Genomic DNA, 17758 nt, shown 5'->3' with positions numbered 1-17758 from the left:
ACAAGGGTTGGTGGTGGGGTGGTGTTAGTGGTGCTGGTAGTAGTTGCAGCAGCGCCATTGTCACTATACAAAACTACATCAGACCGGATATAAACTACTCTTTCCTTCTATATTTCTAAATATTACAATTTTTTACACCAAAATAAAATGCTGGCAGCATTCTTGAAGAATATGGTCTTGCTTAAAATAATGATCTATTTTCATTTGCACCATCACATACTACTCCATTAAACACACAGCACTGCAATTGATTTCTGAGTGATTAAATATCACGACAGTTCTCCATCTCCAGGCATTTGCAGAATTTCTTGGTTTGTGTGTGTGTGTGTGTGTGTGTATGTAAGGGAGTGCGTGTTTGTGGCTACATATGCACACATATGCATGTTTGCAATTTATTAAACTACTGTAAGTACCAGATTATTTGTCTTCTCATTTTGTTGTAGTTTATGAAGGGTTGGTAAAAGCTGCAACAATAAATTCTAAAAAGCAACAAAATTTTTTTATTACACAACTTATGGGACAATTGTTTTTGTCCACTATAAAATTGTAAACATCTTTCATAACAAAACAACAGACTCATTTAAGACATCCTGTCATAACAACATGTATTTATATTCTCTATATACAATTTGTTTTAAAAGTTTTCACTGGAAGAACTAAATATTTACAAAATAACTGCTTAATCAGAAATGATTTTTTTCTTGTATCTGAATTTTTTAGCTCTTACATGCAAACATCATTGAAAATGCAACACATACACTGTTTTTCTTATAATCTAAACATTTATAATGGCACAACTTGACTTTTACATTATATACAAATATACAGATATGTACAGTGGTAAATGTTGAGAGTAGACTGAGAGAAATCTCTGTGACTACCCACATCCCTCCAGATTTTTTTAATCTTGTAACTTAAACTGTGAAACTGTTTGTAGAAACTACAGCACGACAGCAGTCGCTTGTCACTTCTCTGCATATATCGTCTGTTGTTGTACATTATAAGAACTTTAATTGCAGAAGCAGTTATGAATTCCTATACCAGATTGCAGATGCTTCAGAATAAACAGGATTGTGGAGCATTTATGGCCACATGCGTATATGAATCTCATTTGAATTTTTTTGCATATCTAAAGGGCTGATTTAAAAGGTTGTAGATAATTGATTGTTATTTCAGTTATAATTCACATAGTTTTCAAGTTCTTCAGCTTGCAGACACGTTATTTGTGTATTCAGAACACAAAAGTCAGGAATGAAGACTAACTACATATGAGACCAAAGAAGAGAATGAAGGCACCAGTCACTGAAGCTGAAACTGATAGCAGGATAGTAGGTACTCAGAAGAAAAGATGGAGAATGTCAAACAAAAACTTAATGAACTGCTAATCCTTTGGATCAAAAGTTATGCAGGACAAGAAAAACAGTTCAAAGAAGAGGCAAAAACAGTAAACAATCTCTAAATGTTTTGTGTGACTAGTATCTCTGTTCCAGTTATTGCAGTTTCAGCAAGTGATAGGTAGGTGCTCCTCTTATGTCTTATACATCATTGCGTGACGTCCCAGATAGGAGACAACAACTTGTAAAAAATAAACTATGATATTATTATATCTGACAAACAGAGACATAACAAAGTATTGTTGCTACTTTGTTTAAAATAATTGTGTTCTTAATTCACAAACAGCCTACAGAAATAAACACTAAAATACATACAATAAAGAACTGTACTGGAGTGGCAACATTGTCCACAAAGTATTAGGTGAAAGGGATAATTTATTTGGGTAACAAACATGTTTATCATGAACCATAGCACTTTAACTGAATGCACAAGTATAAAATTTTACATATGGAATATAGTTCAATAAGTTAAAAAAAATGACAGGAATGGCAAATGCAACTGGTACAGCAACAACAATAAATGATATGTTAATATTTTTATGTTGTTACTCTGTTTGAGACAAAAAAAAACATTGTAAGTATTTTTTCTCTGTCCAGTTGGCCTACATGTAACTTTCTGTCACAAAATTTGAAATATCATCAAAGAGCTTCTTCTCTGTTATAAAAGCTCATTCTTACAACACCAGTATTAATTCTGCCATCATGAAGACAATTATTTATTTGTCACTTGATGATATTAGCCTTAAAGCAATTAAAAATAAAAACAAAGGTGTAATCTTAATAAGTTAGGAATTTGGATAATCAGAAAATGAAGTCTATCTGCTAAAGATTTTTATAGCTACTAAATTTAGTTTAGCAAAACTCTAGAATTCAGTAACTGTGACAGAAAATAAGCCTGCAAGCAGAGTGGAATAGGTAGATTTCGTTGTATTTCATGAAGTGGTGGACGGAGGGTGGTTGGACGGATGCACAAATAAGCTTCACCTATATGCAGCTAACTAAGAAATAACCTTTCTCATAACTCTACTGCATCAATAACACACAGATATGTGGTGATAAAATACTTCCGTATTCTACCGATCAAAACATAGGTGCTATACTGAACTTACATAATTTATTATTGTATGTTGATTGATATATCATGACTGTTGGCAGTTTTTTATAATGTCATTTAAGTAAGTGGAGTAAATGAACACAATCTACTGAGATAAATTGCAGTTCTATGATGATGAAATACATAACTATACAATCACATTAGTTACTAAATTTTATCTCTGTTTTATTCATAGTGCAAAATATATGAAGATGAATAATTATAAGCAATTGAAGTATTTGTGGGGGAAATAATATTAGCAGTAAAGAGACACAATTCTAAGGGGTGAATGCAAAACAAAAGCACTTTCTGGAAAGTTCACAGGATCAGATTACATTTTCGTCACACATAAGTTCAAAGAAACTTTATAATTGCCTCACATCAATGTCATTTATGTGGTACAGACCACAACAACATTTCAGCAGAATATAATCAAAGCATGTTTAGTGAAAATAACTCTGCAACCGAAGCTATTTATTTCATTATTGATGTAATTACTCAGTGTGCTATTTGGTTTTATGATAACAATATCTTCAAATTCACACTTTTGGTCGTAAAGCTTTTTCCATTTTTTCAATAAAACAACAATACAAAAAAATTTTTATTTCCCCTACTGACACTTTATGTATATGGATTACTGTAATATCACTAATAAATAGCCACACTAACCATTCTGCATTGCATGACAAAATGGTTTCTTTTTGAGCTTTTTTTGCTATACATTTTTCTCACATTTCTGTATTAGTTTCAGGAGGAATAGACTGTAACCACTGTGGTACGAAAGATGTGTAAATTTATACAGCGGGCATAATACAAAAATATAACGTGAATACTTACACAACAAATACAAAGCAGCATATTGTATGAATAGAAATATGTGATATAGTCTTAAACTTTTCTTTTTTCATTTCACAGTTACAGTATGTAGTTAATTTAAAACATATACAAAAGATGTTGTAGTAACTTAGCTGCTTCTTAATTTTTTAATTTTATAACTATAAGCAACAAAGACTTCAGCAACTGAAAATATTTTCTGATGTTGGTGACACAATATTCATGAGTGTTCTTTTACCTCAACAAGGAGTTAAGAAGGCAGTCATTTCTCTGTGTAACCTGGAAATTATGGTTCTGAAGTAGGAACTTAGCCGCCATGATGACAAGCATTCCACATATCTTTAACATAGAACATATCTGACTTTAAGAATTTTCTGTATATGTTATAAACCTTAAGTAAATAAATAAAAGAGGAAAATATTTTGTTAATGATTCTTGTTCTTAGAATTCTAACAAAATAATGCCTTTACTGTACAATACTACATGATATTATACCTATGGTACAACCACCATTTGTGTAACAGTTACAATTTTACAGTGCTCTAATGAATGGACAAACTGTGTGTACTTGGGATATTAGGCTGCTAGTACACCAGCTTCTGCTGTGTTCTAGTGACATGCAGTTCAGATGTGTATGTTTTTTAGAACAATGTAAAACAGAGACTATATGGACAGGTTTTTGTGGCAGTTCAAGGACACTTCTGAATTGTAATTGAAAGTCAAAATGATGGAAAGTAAGGCGAGAAAGCTAAAATTACCAGACAAAATACAAAAGGGCAAAGTTTACTGAAGCTTATTGGTGTTTCTGTCTTAAATACTTCTGGATTTTGTGCAAATTCACCTTTTCCATTTACCTTTATGCATTCTGAAATATTATTCTGTTATAATAATTTTTTAAACTCTCTCGATTTGTAAAAGAAGTATTGTTTATTGCTACAGCAAAAGTTTAGTTTTTGACATAACAGGGTGTTAGAAATAACAGATCAGCTTAAAGATAGCACCTTTGTTACTACCTGTTAATTTAAATTCCTTTTTTTACCTTCTTGTTGTAGGTGTGAAAGATGTACTCTCAAAAAATAAACTTTATGCGATTATCAGTTTTGCTCTGTACTATAAGTCTTTGCAATGAAATCTACCTTTGATCTTATTCTCATTTTCAATGTGCCTCAAAGTGGCTTTACCATACATAAAAAGAATTAATGTTATTAAAGATTTTAGAAGCCTATTTACAGAGAACAGGAAGATCCAGGAAGTCAAATCTAGATTATAAAACATTAGAGATATTAAAAATGCACAAAGACAAAAGTTTGCAAGTTAAATTTCAGATGTGAGAAAGAGATATTTCTTTAAAAGTATTTTAAACTTGTTTATTATATGTATAATTTTTTAATAGGCAGCAATGATTATTATCACTGCTTCACTACATTAATGTCAGATGTAGAATTGTGCAGGAAAAGTAGATTGTAACATGCTTTACTCTAATCATTAGCATCCATGATGGGCTATGAGTTGTGGACAAAGTTACTTGAGGTCAGTTATCACTCTCATTTCTCAGTCCAGGACAATCCCCTAAAGGTAATTTTGCATCTCTGTTGGAAATTGTTCAGTAGATTTTAATTTGATGAAATAAATAGATTAAACTTGTATTGCACAACACTTTCTTTTTATTCATCAGTACCAGTTCCCTGTGTTCATATAATTATTTGCATATTTTTGTGTTGGCTTAAAGAGATAGTAAATGTAGACACATACAAAAAGAATATGTATTTAGTAACTTTCATTTGTAACAGTTTTTTGAAATGGGAATACTGCGAAGGGAAATATTTACAACAAATGCTTGGGGACAGAGATAATACTTATCTCATGTTGATTTAATACACGTGGAATAAATGTCAGATTATCAGTTTGTACCACCTTTTGGGGCTTACCGAGCAGAAATGGTATGACTAAATGTTTCACAGTGCATTCCTTATACCTCAAAAGAAAAAAAAACATAAAAAGCATTTCCACTGTGACACTTGTGACGGGGAATATTGTCTAAAGATAGAAAATTTGAAACATCATTCATGAAAATGGTTGCAGGAGATTTAGTGTTGTTGTCTCCTGCCCGAGTATGGAAGTGTTCCAATAACAAATGTGTTATTTGCCAATAAATCTCTTTCCGAGAATATATATATAAAACAACTAGTAAGGTGAAATAAAAAGGAAGGAAGGAAGATTAGAGTTTAAATGTCCCATCAGCAGGGAGGTCATGAGAGATGGCCAGATAAAATAGGCTGAACACCAAAGTTAAGAAACTGAATATGCACAAAATATCAGCGTCCACTGTTAATTCTGGCATAAAGTACAAAGTGCACCAGAATACTTTATGTGATTAATTTTCTTGCTTCTTTCAGATTAACCACTTTCTACAGGAAAATTACGTTATGTACTTCATGAAATATATAGATATCAATGGATGATGAAATATACAGATATCAATGGACGTGGGAAATCACTTCAGGAGTTTGTTTCCCTATAATTTTGTCAAAACACTGAGCTCAAAGGAGGTGGTATTTTTAAATAAGCCAGAACTAAAATAACAAAAGCAAATCCTATCAGTGTGGAATGATAACTGTAGACAATAATTATGAGATAGTTGGTGATGATGCTCTCATGTCTTTTTATATATTTTTTAAAAATAGAAATGGGTGCATGCTTACAAATACACATGACACTGGGAATGAATAGTACCTGGATTATTTCTTACCCTACACAAATATACAACCAGTTGTCACATAACACCCTTTTAAGTTAGTACTGAATAGACAAAAACTGGATAGTGGGCCATAGTCACAGAAATAGCTACTGAATTTCCAGTTTCTGGAAATATATTGAGCAAATGGAAATGCAAATGAAAATTAAAGACTTCAATAGCACTGTCATTTTCCTAGAGTGTAATGTAACATTTGAATATTTACCATACACATGTCAGAAAATGGAATGGTGACATGAAAGTAAAAAAACAAGGACCCCTAAGAGTAGATGTATAAACAATTCTTTTGATGGGAATGTGTTTTGTTGGTAGTTACTTATCTCTATATCATTTGCACACCTAATCTTATTAATAAAATCCTCTTCAAATGTATCTTTTCAATATTTACTCCACAGATCAGCACACATGAACACCTTCACTTTGATTGAGTTTATTTTCAGTGTTCTTGTACTTTTTTATATTAAATTTTGATTTCAAAGGAACAATAAAAAATGAATGGGAAGATTGAGAAGTGGCAATGCTACATTACACTCTTTTCATGTTGATTGTGAAAACCATATCAAAATATTTCATTTATTAACAGACTACATATTTGAAAACATTCTGAAACTCAACCCATAGGTTTCTGATTTTACCATCATTTAGCTTATAGAGATTCATTAAAATCACCTGAAACCAATATATGGTACTATAGGCACATCATTTATTAAGGTCACTTCCAACTCTTTGGCAGTTAGAGGCTCAATAACACTACATTCTGGATTGAGTTCCTATAGAAATTACATCTCTTTGCTCAAACTGCAGACATGCTGTGATCCCCATCATGTATCCACCTGCTGCATAAGCAGTCATAACAAGTGTGCTTTATAGTACATCTCACACATTTCACATATATATTCATTTCAGAGTGCATGACCTTATGGCAAGATGGCGCCCCAAGTAACAGTATTACCAATCATGTCCTTGCCATAATGAATTCCATTCTGTCACTCAGTTTTCTAACAAAAAGTCAGTTCTTGTTGTGATGTGCGATTTAGAACATAAATGGTGCCATTTCCATCTCTACAGAACAACTGCAGTTATCTTACAAACTGGCAACGACTTGTAAAGTTGGCACCATATTACAGTTCAAATAAAACATTGTTACTTTACTGTTAAATACTCACACTTATCCACATTTAGAATCCTTTAATCACATTGTAAACTTCCAAGCTGGACAGTATTAGGTATATAAGCCAGAGGGACAGAAGTACACATGTTGTTGTCCATTTTATGCATTTTGGACCACCGAGTTCACCTCCAACCATTTTGGATCTCCTCAAAACTAAGATTATTATTGCAACAGCAGCTTCTGTGCAGAATATTGTCACAGAAAAAGCCATACTGAAAAATACAAGGGACTAATTAATTACATACATACATACAACAAATTTACAAGTCATTCATTATAAATAAAACTCACATATGAGCATTGAGAAAGAAAAAATTACACTACTGGCCACTAAAATTGCTACACCACAAAGATGACATGCTACAGACGTGAAATTTAACTGACAGGAAGAAGATGCTGCGATATGCAAATGATTACCTTTTCAGAGCATTCACAAAAAGTTGGCGTCGATGGTGACACCTACATCATGCTGACATGAGGAAAGTATCCAACTGATTTCTCATACACAAACAGCAGTTGACAGGTATTGCCTGGTGAAACGTTGTTGTGATGCCTCATGTAAGGAGGAGAAATGCGTACTGTCATGTTTCCGACTTTGATAAAGGTCAGATTGTAGCCTATCGCGATTGTGGTTTATCGTATTGCGACATTGCTGCTCGCATTGGTTGAGATCCAATGACTGTTAGCAGAATATGGAATCGGTGGGTTCAGGAGGGTAACATAGTACGCTGTGCTGGATCCCAATGGCCTCGTATCACTAGCAGTTGAGATTACAGGCATCTTACCTGCATGGCTGAAACAGATCATGCAGCCACGTCTCGATTCCTGAGTCAACAGATGGGGATGTTTGCAAGACAACAACCATCTGCATGAACAGTTCAACAAAGTTTGCAGCTGCATGGACTATGGCTGCAGTTACCCTTGACACTGCATCACAGACAGGAGTGCCTGCAATGGTGTACTTAACGATGAACCTGGGCACATGAATGGCAAAACGTAATTTTTCCGGATGAATCCAGGTTCTGTTTACAGCATCATGGTGGTCGCATCTGTGTTTGGCAACATCATGGTGAATACACATTGGAAGCGTGTATTCGTCATTCCCATACTGGCGTATACCCTGCGTGATGGTATGGGATGCCATTGGTTACAAATCTCGGTCACGTTTTGTTCACATTGATGGCACTTTGAACAGTGGATGTTACATTTAAGATGTGTTATGATCCATGGCTCTACCCTCCATTCGATCCCTGCGAAACCCAAATTTTAGCAGCATAATGCACAACTGCATGTTGCAGGTCCTGTACGGGCCTTTCTGGATACAGAAAATGTTCGACTGTTGCCCTGGCCAGCACATCCTCCAGATCTCTCACCAACTGAAAACGTGTGGTCAATGGTGGCCAAGGAACTGGCTTGTCACAATATGCCAGTCACTACTCTTGATGAACTGTGGTATTGTGTTGAAGCTGCATGGGCAGCTGTACCTGTATGCGGCAGTCCAAACTCTGTTTGTCTCAATGCCCAGGCGTATCAAGGCCATTATTAGAGCCTGAGGTGGTTGTTCTGGGTACTGATTTCTCAGGATCTATGTATCCAAATTGCATGAAAATGTAATCACATGTCAGTTCTAGTATAATATATTTATCCAATGAATACCCGTTTATCATCTGCATTTCTTCTTGGTGTAGCAATTTTAATGGCCAGTAGTGTAAAATGTCACAAGATTTAGCAACAAAGTTTTTATTTGAGTGAATGAAGATGTGTTAGTGTATACTGCTGATCATAGGCTCTCTGGTCTCCAGTTGGATGACTGGGTTGAAACTTTACAATTCAGTGAGTGTTGCATCCATCTCCTTCATTGAACTTTCCATCCTGAAAACTTTACAATTCAATGAGCATTTTATCCACCTCTGTCACTAGAATGTTCCATCCTGGAAAACCTGCAGGTGTTTGCTGGTAATTAAACCAGAGATAGTGATAGCAATAATCAGTATCACTACATAATAGATCACAGAGGAAGTCTAAACATTTTGATGATAAAGTGATTATAAGTTCAGGGTAATGTTATGAAATCTCACAGTTTTATTTGTAGAATTATCATAGCATTTGTTTGCAATATGTTGGAGAGAAACCCAGGTCCTGAGTACCAGTACACTATTTTATTCATTATCCACCTACTATAATGAGCAGTTAAAAAAAATTCTGTACCAATGGGCTTATATAAAACAAATGAAATAGTATCCAGTAACATTATGAATATATGATTTGGTGTAGAATGAAAATGTGGAAGAATACTCGCTACCCCAAGAAGTGCCCAATAATGAAAGCATACATATTGTCTAATATAAGAATACAAGGTAGCCAGTATCTTTCTATATTCCCTAGTGTGCTATGAAATGAAGAAGGGTGCTGTATCACAAATTTTAAAGCTTGCAAAATAAACAAATCACCATTCAGCTACCATTCAATATGTAGTTGGCAACCCTCCAAAACAAATATGCTTGAACCTTTATTTTAACAGGTTAACATTAGCATTAAAAAATACAGTGGTGTGCTGCTTGATACAGACACAGCATTTAGATATCTAGGTGTAAAACTGCAAAGTGAAATGATATGGAACGAGCGTGTAAAGATGGCAGTAGGAAAGGTGAATGGCAGACTTCGGTTTATTGGGGGAATTTTAAGAAAGTGTAGCTCGCCTAAAAAAAGAGACCACCTACAGATCACTAGTACAACCCATTCTTGAGTACTGCTCAAGTTGTGGGACCCCACCAGGTTAGATTAAGAGAAGACATTAAAGCAAATGAGAGTCCCTGGGAAAAAGAAACCACCCTTCTTTTCACCAAAGACTATTGAGAAAATTTAGAGAACAGAAATTTACATGTAAGTTTGTAATTATAGGAAAATAATAATAATTTACAGGACCTTGTCATTTAAATAGTCAAGTAAACCTCCTTATTTACAACAATGATATGCACTTCCTTGTAACTGAGGCTCATAAGTAAAAACTGTTGAAAACCATGAAGTAAAGTAATTTATTATTCTGATAAACCATAAAAAAGTTAGAAAAGCTGTTTTATAGCAAAAGGATATCCCCACTGTGATAACACAAGTTCCAAACTTAACCAAAGTAATTATAGCCCCCATAGCAGCCAGATAGACCTACAACTGGTTAAAGACAAATAATTAAATTTTCAGTTTCCTAAAGATTTACATTATGCAATTTAAAACAAATAAGAAAAATAGTTATTAATGATCATACAGTATATGAAATACTGTGTATAAAATTCCTGAGTGTCCACATGGGTAACAAGCTGAAATGGAGTTAACATATAGATGAGCTAATGAAAATGCTCAATCTGACATATTTTCGCTTAAAAGTGTCTCACGTTTTGTTGTCTTGAAGATAGGGATACTAGTCAATTTTGCAAATTGTCACTCTCTGTTGTATTGTGGAATTATCTCCTGAGGCACTACAGCTGAAATAAATGAAGTACTTACCAAACAAGCATGAGCAATAAGAATGTGTCAAAACAGATAAATGCATATCTTGCAGTCATCTTCAGATGTCTTTGAATTTCTACACTCACATGGCAAAACATTTTTTGTCAGTAACAGAAGTCCCTCTCTGAAGAACTGTCATTTATGAAACCACAATACAAGACATAGAAATTATTTGTATGACAACATGTTTTGCATCTTTTTTAGAGTTTGGAGTGGTATTCAGCACGCAGGGAAAAGGATCTATAACATGCTGCTGGTAGATGTAAAACAAGAAGTTGGAAATATCTTCAGATATGAAAGAAAAATAAAGATGTATTTCATTAACTGGTGCTTTTACAAATTAACTTCTGTTCTGGATTATACAACTGAGTTATTAATGCTACAATAAGTCTCAAAGCTCCTTGAAACCTACTTGCAATGTTTCCAAATGTAGGTAACTGTTATTATTGATCAAAATCAGTGTAGTCATATAATTATCACGCAAATAGCAACTATTTAGCATAACTGAGGAAGCTGTGAGTTTTTTTTAATTGGGAGTTTTCTACTAATTTCGATAGACTCATTTACGTGCAACTAAACATAAATAGTATATATTTGCTTAAATGATTGTTATACAGTCTACAGAAGCAGTTTATAACAGTTGCTTCCCAGTGTTGTTGCATACTATACCTAAAAAAATTAATTGTTCCATTTACATGAAATTATTTGTGGTAAACAATGTATGAAGGAATGAATGAAAGAATAAATTAACTTACGAACTCATTTTAAAGTTGTTGCTGTCTTCATGTGTATTCAAAACACAAGACAGAAATATTTATCACAAAGAAATATTTATCACAAAAGATCTACATTTCTTTCTGTGTAACCATTTTTTGCAACACACACACACACACACACACACACACACACACACACACACACACACACACACATGTAAATGCAGCTCACACACACGCACGACAACAGTCTGGCTGCCAGTCTCTGGTCTCAGCAGCCAGAGACTGTGGTAGTGTGTGTGTGAGTTGCGTTTGAGCAAATGTGTGTGTGTGTGTGTGTGTGTGTGTTTTGTCTCATTCTGATGAAGGCCTTTTTGGCTAAAAGCTTGCTTGTTTGACAGTATTTCTGTTGTGCCTATCTGTGATTCAGCACCTTTGCTGCATGGCGAATAGCAATCTATCCTTTTCATAATATTATCATTATTCCATACTGGATTTCCACTGATCTTGCCTAATCACTTGACTCTGAAACCTCATTATAGGTCCTTTGTTTCCACACAGCTTTTATTTATTTCCTAATGTCTTCTTTGACATATAAGTTAAGCAACAGGAGATATATAATGAAATCTTGTCTTGCACAATTTTTAACAAATGTCCTGATTTTAAAGTTTTGTTATTTCCCTATGTTTTTGAAGAGATTGTTGATTGTTCATCTTTCTCTACATTTAATCCATATCATCCTCAGTTTGTGTAAGTGTACTAAAATTATCCCAATATTCACAAATACCATAATGGTATGTCAATTTTTTCTGAATCCTTATTTTTGTTAGAAAGTGCAAGGTCACAACTGCTTCTCTGGTCCTTTATCTTCCCCCTACCTAAGCTGATCTTGATCCAACAACTCTTCAGTTTTCCCTTTTATGATTCTGGATTTCCAGTCATCCATGGCTCATTTTACAATGATATTGGATATTCAGTAATGTAAAATTAAAACGTTATAGATAATTTGTAAGTATATAAATCAAACATATGGAAACTAGTGTAGCAATAAATACCATTACATATAACTGCTGTTAGAATTATCTACATATTTATTATACATTGAAAGGCAGAGTAATGATCTGCAGCCAAAACACAGTCATGAATATAAAAATAGATTATTAGAAAGTGTACAGGCATGTTATAATATCTCTACAGTTCTTTATCACAAGCACACACACATCTGTGTCCCCCCCCCCCCCCCCCCCCCCAATCTCTTGCACACAAACATATATTTCTTGATTATGTGACGTGAGCATGAGAGGTATGACATATGTCTCAAAATCCTCTTCTTGTGCCCTTTATGGAAATGTGTTAATAATAACTGCTCGAAAAGTGTGCCATCTGTTTTGGAGATACTGTCATCAGTCAAAAAAATCTCAAAATACCTGGTTTTCTAACTGATTTTAGTAAATGAACATGGTATCCTATTGACTTGGAGACTTATTTGCTCTGGATAATCTATTTAATCAATAACTGCTTCAACCCTGTGTGTCTTGTGGTGTGATGGCTGTTCACCATCATACAGCCATTTGAAAAATTTCTATACATCTGCCCTTTCGTTAGCACATAAGGGACATTTCCATTTTGAATCTAGAGATCCAGACCTTTACCACTTATTATTCACAAATTGCATTTAATCAGTCTGCACCCAGTATAAATTTTTCCTGTGTTTCTTGCTTTTCTTTCTCTCTATCTTAATGATTATGATTTTGCTTCTTTGCGCTTTCGTAACATATTTTACCATTGGCTAAAAAGTATATAGCATGTAATCTTATTCCTTCTTGTTTAGCCAATTAACTGAAAGCATTATACGAATTATCCATAGCTTTCTTGATTCTAAATTACACTAAACACCTGCAGTGTTCTCTAATCAAACTGGATAAAATAATTTCTTGACTCTTATCTCTGTCTTACTTATGGGAGCCTCTCTTCATTGCACATATTTCCGTTTGTAGTGATTTGTCTTCAATGCTTTTACTAAGTGTTGTTGTCACTGCTTCATAGTATTTGTAGATGCCATATTCTCACCCAATTTGTCAGCATTCTTTGGCGACTCAGTTTGCTTAAAGTCCTTAAGTTTTATACCTCTGTTCACAGCTAATGGGCTGTTATCTGACTCCTTAGCAATAAATGTATATCTTTTCCAGTCTTATTCCTGGTTGCTATTTGTTTATGTCGTGGAATCCATGTTCTCCAACAAATCTATTTTTATCCTGCTGGTTTCATTCAGGTACTGTGCATCAAGTATCCAATAATGAAGGTGCACCTTCTTGGATGGGAAATTTGGCAAAGCGCATATTATCAAAGTAAAACAGCTGTTAAAAACTATGGTGGGAGGCTCTGGACAATTTGTAAGTCATGTGTATACAAAAAGAGCCTTAGTAGTGTGCCTGACAGTAAATTAAGTTATTACCTACTCCGTTTAACACCCAAACACTTTACCACAAGAACTCCCAGTAACGACAATGTTCCACCAAAATATAATGGTCCAAACTGGAGTTTCTGGCTCTCAAATAAATGAAAATCATTTCACAGGCCAAGCCTGTTTATTTATGTTTCACAGAGCGCCATGTAAGGGCTGACATGGTTATGCCTCAGTTAGAGGGCTATGTATTAGCTGATACTTAATGTTGATTAAATAGAGAGAAAGGTGGAGCAGCAATATATGTCAAAGCCGGTGTAGCCCATAAATCATTTGACTTTAAGTATTTGTTAGGCAGATCTTAATTTTGAAGCCAGTGTATCTGAAATGTTTGCTGATGATAGCTTTGTTACAGTGGCAATGATATACATTGACTTGCCAGAACATTATGACCACCTACCTAATAGTTGGTGTGTCCACTTTTGGCACAGATAACAGCAGAGATGCATCATGGTATGGAAGAAATGAGGCCTATGGTATGGTAGAAATGAGGCATTGGTAGGTTGCTGAAGGGAGTTGGAGACACGTTTGCACACAAAAGTCACCTAATGCCTGTAAATTGTGGGGAGGGGGGTGATGAGCTTTGACACCATGTAGAATCACATCCCAGATGCATTAGATTGGGTTCAGATCTGCGAGTTGAGGAGCCAACACATCAATTGGATCTCATCACTGTGCTCCCCAAACCAAGCCATTCACATTCTTGGGCCTGTGACATGGTGCATTATCTTGAGAAATGCTATTGCTGTCTGGAGATTTGATTGTCACGTAGGGGTGTACAGTACATCTTGGCCATTGTGGTGCCTTGTGTGAGCTCCATTGGACACATGGATCCCCATGTAAGTGTTCCTCAGGGCATAATGGAGCTGCCACCAGCTTATCTTCATCCAACAGTACCGGTGCCAAGGAGCTGTTCCCCAGGAAGACAATTGATTTGCACCCTCCCATGGGCATGATGAAGACAGTACTAGGATTCATCAGACCATACTGAACTCTGCCACTGTACCAACATCCAGATCCGATGGTCATTTGTCCATTTCAGTCATGGTTGTCAATGTCATGGTATTGGCATTGGCACATACATGGTCGTTGGCTGTGGAGGCCCATCATTAGGAGGTTTTGGTGCATTGTGTGTTCAGACACACTTGTGCTCTGCCCAACATTAAAGCTGAAGGTTAATTCCACCACAGTTCACTGCCTGTCCTGTTTTACCAGTCTGCTCAGCCTACGATGTGGAACACCTGTAATGAGGATAGCCACCCAACCCCACGACTTCTGGATGAGGTTTCACCTAGGTTTTGCCACATGTTGAAGACACTCACCACAGCACTCCTCAAAAACCTGACAAGTCATACTGGTTCTGAAATGCTCATGCCAAGACTCCTGGCCACCACAATCTGCCCTCAGTTAAACTCAGATATGTCGCATGCCTTCCCTATTCTACACATATCGTGTGTGTGTGTGTGACTAGCAGTCATTCCTCACAATGTGATTCCATTATCACCTGGATGGTTTCATATCAATAGTTGGTCAGTGGTCATAATGTTCAGGCTGATCAGTGTACAGGGTTCCTGTAGGGAAAATTTGTGTTTCCTTAAAGCAGCTGGAATCAATTTTGGTAACAATATATTCAAAGGCTAAACAGTTAGTCATTATGGGTGACTTCAGTGTCAAATTCCTAACAGACAACACCAGTCAAAAGAACTTGTGACAAACCTTTAACTTATTTCCAGTAGCTGAATTCCTACCAAGTGACAGACAGCTGTGTAATCCTTAAAGACAACATTTTTATTGGTAAGTCTAGGAGTATTAATAGTATTGTAAGTCAAATAATCAATGGACTGTTTGATCATGATGGGTAGTTGCCTTCTCCTAATGACACTTGTTTTAAGTAAAAAATGACAGTTTTTAGGTCTTTTAGAACAATCAGGGTTAACAAATTAGAAACTTTCAATCATTGACTGAATCAAAAGACTGACTGGAATCCAATGTATTAAGAAAGAAGAAAGAAATGTTAACTGAAAGTATAACCTATTCACTGATGAATTCATGTCACTGTTTGAAGCAGTATTTCATTTAAAAAAATTAAAACATTGTGAGAATGAGGCACTATGCATAGTGAATATAATGACATGTGGACACTTGATTCACCACAACATATTTACATATTTATTACAATACCCTGATACAAAATTGTAATTCACTAATGATCCAATGGCAAGAGGAAACAGCCTGAGTCAGAAGTAATATCAGTGGGTTTTGCCTCTAGATAGTCAATCTGCTATAGATAGTTGCCACAGAGGTCCCCCTCCCCTTTCCCCTCCCACAGCAGTATGGAGCACAGGGTAGGAAATGAAGGGTTGGCACTGTGGTTTATAGGGTGGAGTAGCGGCCAGTCAGCATCAGGCGAGGATGTGTGAAAGACTTGCACAACCAGTGACATCATGGCACGCCCACGAGGGAGATGTGACTGCACCATTTCTTGAGGCTAGAGACAGTGTGAATCTTTGATCAAGGAGACCATGTAGTCCCATAGTCAGTGAGGAAGATGCAGAGGTCAGCATGCTTGAGAAAGAGGGATCGTTGGGTCTCACACCGTAGAGGGAGGACGTGCGATGAGTAGGCTGGTGATAGAGAGGTGACTGTTGTTGTTGATCCAAGCTGCAATGTTTCACTCATTAGCATCATGAGAAAGGTGGAAGGAGTGGAGAAGAATGATATGGGCTGTTGCTGAATCATTGAGCAAATGTGAAGGAATGTGGAGAATGGCAAGAGTACTGGCTCAGAGTTGGAGAGAGAGATACTCAATGCAAAATGCAAATATGTTGACCATGAAGATGGAAACTGTGGGAAAAGAGTGAGGCAGTGACAGTGTAGAAGTCACACAGGGAGAAGGCATGTTGTCCAATAGAAGTCATCACAAGTAGCAATGGCAGTGGCAGATACAGAGGGAGAGGTGAACTCTGAAGACAATTGGTCAATGCATGTGGAAGAAGCCATATCCCTGGATGACATCTCAGAATCAGATATCAATGGAGGTTCCTCATGAAGGGTTCAAGCAGGTTTAACTCCATTTAGCAACACAGTCTGTTGTTCTCCGATGAGGCAAATTTCTGAAGTGTTATTTATGCAATGCAACACCCCTTGTGGTCCAGAGTAGGGAGGTTGTAATGCTATCCACATCATTTCAGCTTGGAACATAATGGACTCACACTGCCCTATGTCTTTCTGTACAAACACTTGCAGTACAATGTAAGCACATGGAGACAGAGTGCGGATGTCGGCAATTTACAAGCACACCTGCTCCACTAGAGTAGGGAGCTTGGCAGGGTACGGGTGTTCAGAGTTTTTGAAAAACTCATCAGGGAATATCAAAGGCTTGCCATATAAGATTTTGGCTAAGGAAGGATTTAGGCATCATTAAATGCTGTGCAGATGCTGAGCAACACCAACAAAATGGCATCTGACCAGGAACCTGAGTGACATATGAGGGCTGGTTTAAGCATGCATTGCCCATGTTCGATTACTCCACTGCTTTGGGGATGGTACATGCTCATGTGGAATTTGTTGACACCACATACAGTCTTAACCTGGCAACAAGGAGTGACTTGAACTGTCTCCCTTGGTTGGTCATGATAGAAGAGGGACAGCCAAAGCAGGATATCAGTGTATTGATAAAGACTCATGCGACTGAATCGCAGATGTGTCTGAGAGGAGAACAGCCTCCACCCATCTGCTAGCATGACCAATGACTGACCGTATGTACCTAAAACAAACCAAAGGTGGAAAAGGAAGCACAAGGGCAAGGTTCAGATGATGGAATGGTC

General features: G+C 36.1%; 1 protein-coding gene across 4 annotated transcripts in view; it reads right to left on the bottom strand.

Annotated features, from left to right (window-relative positions):
* Positions 1-477: 477 nt before the first annotated feature.
* LOC126360045 (sodium/calcium exchanger 1) overlaps positions 478-17758 on the bottom strand; it is a 1532158-nt gene continuing 1514877 nt past the window's right edge. For 3 of the 4 annotated variants that reach the window (XM_050007678.1, XM_050007677.1, XM_050007680.1), the window contains exon 10: positions 478-7459. In XM_050007678.1, coding sequence (XP_049863635.1) covers positions 7255-7459 — 205 coding nt within the window. In that variant the 3' untranslated portion in view covers positions 478-7254. The remainder of the gene's footprint in view (positions 7460-17758) is intronic. The other variant, XM_050007679.1, reaches the window with a different exon arrangement.

This window comes from Schistocerca gregaria, chromosome 1 (assembly GCF_023897955.1).
Source record: "Schistocerca gregaria isolate iqSchGreg1 chromosome 1, iqSchGreg1.2, whole genome shotgun sequence".
Lineage (NCBI taxonomy): Eukaryota > Metazoa > Arthropoda > Insecta > Orthoptera > Acrididae > Schistocerca > Schistocerca gregaria.
The sequence above is the reverse complement of the archived record's forward strand: the minus strand, read 5'-3'. Positions and strand labels throughout refer to the sequence as shown.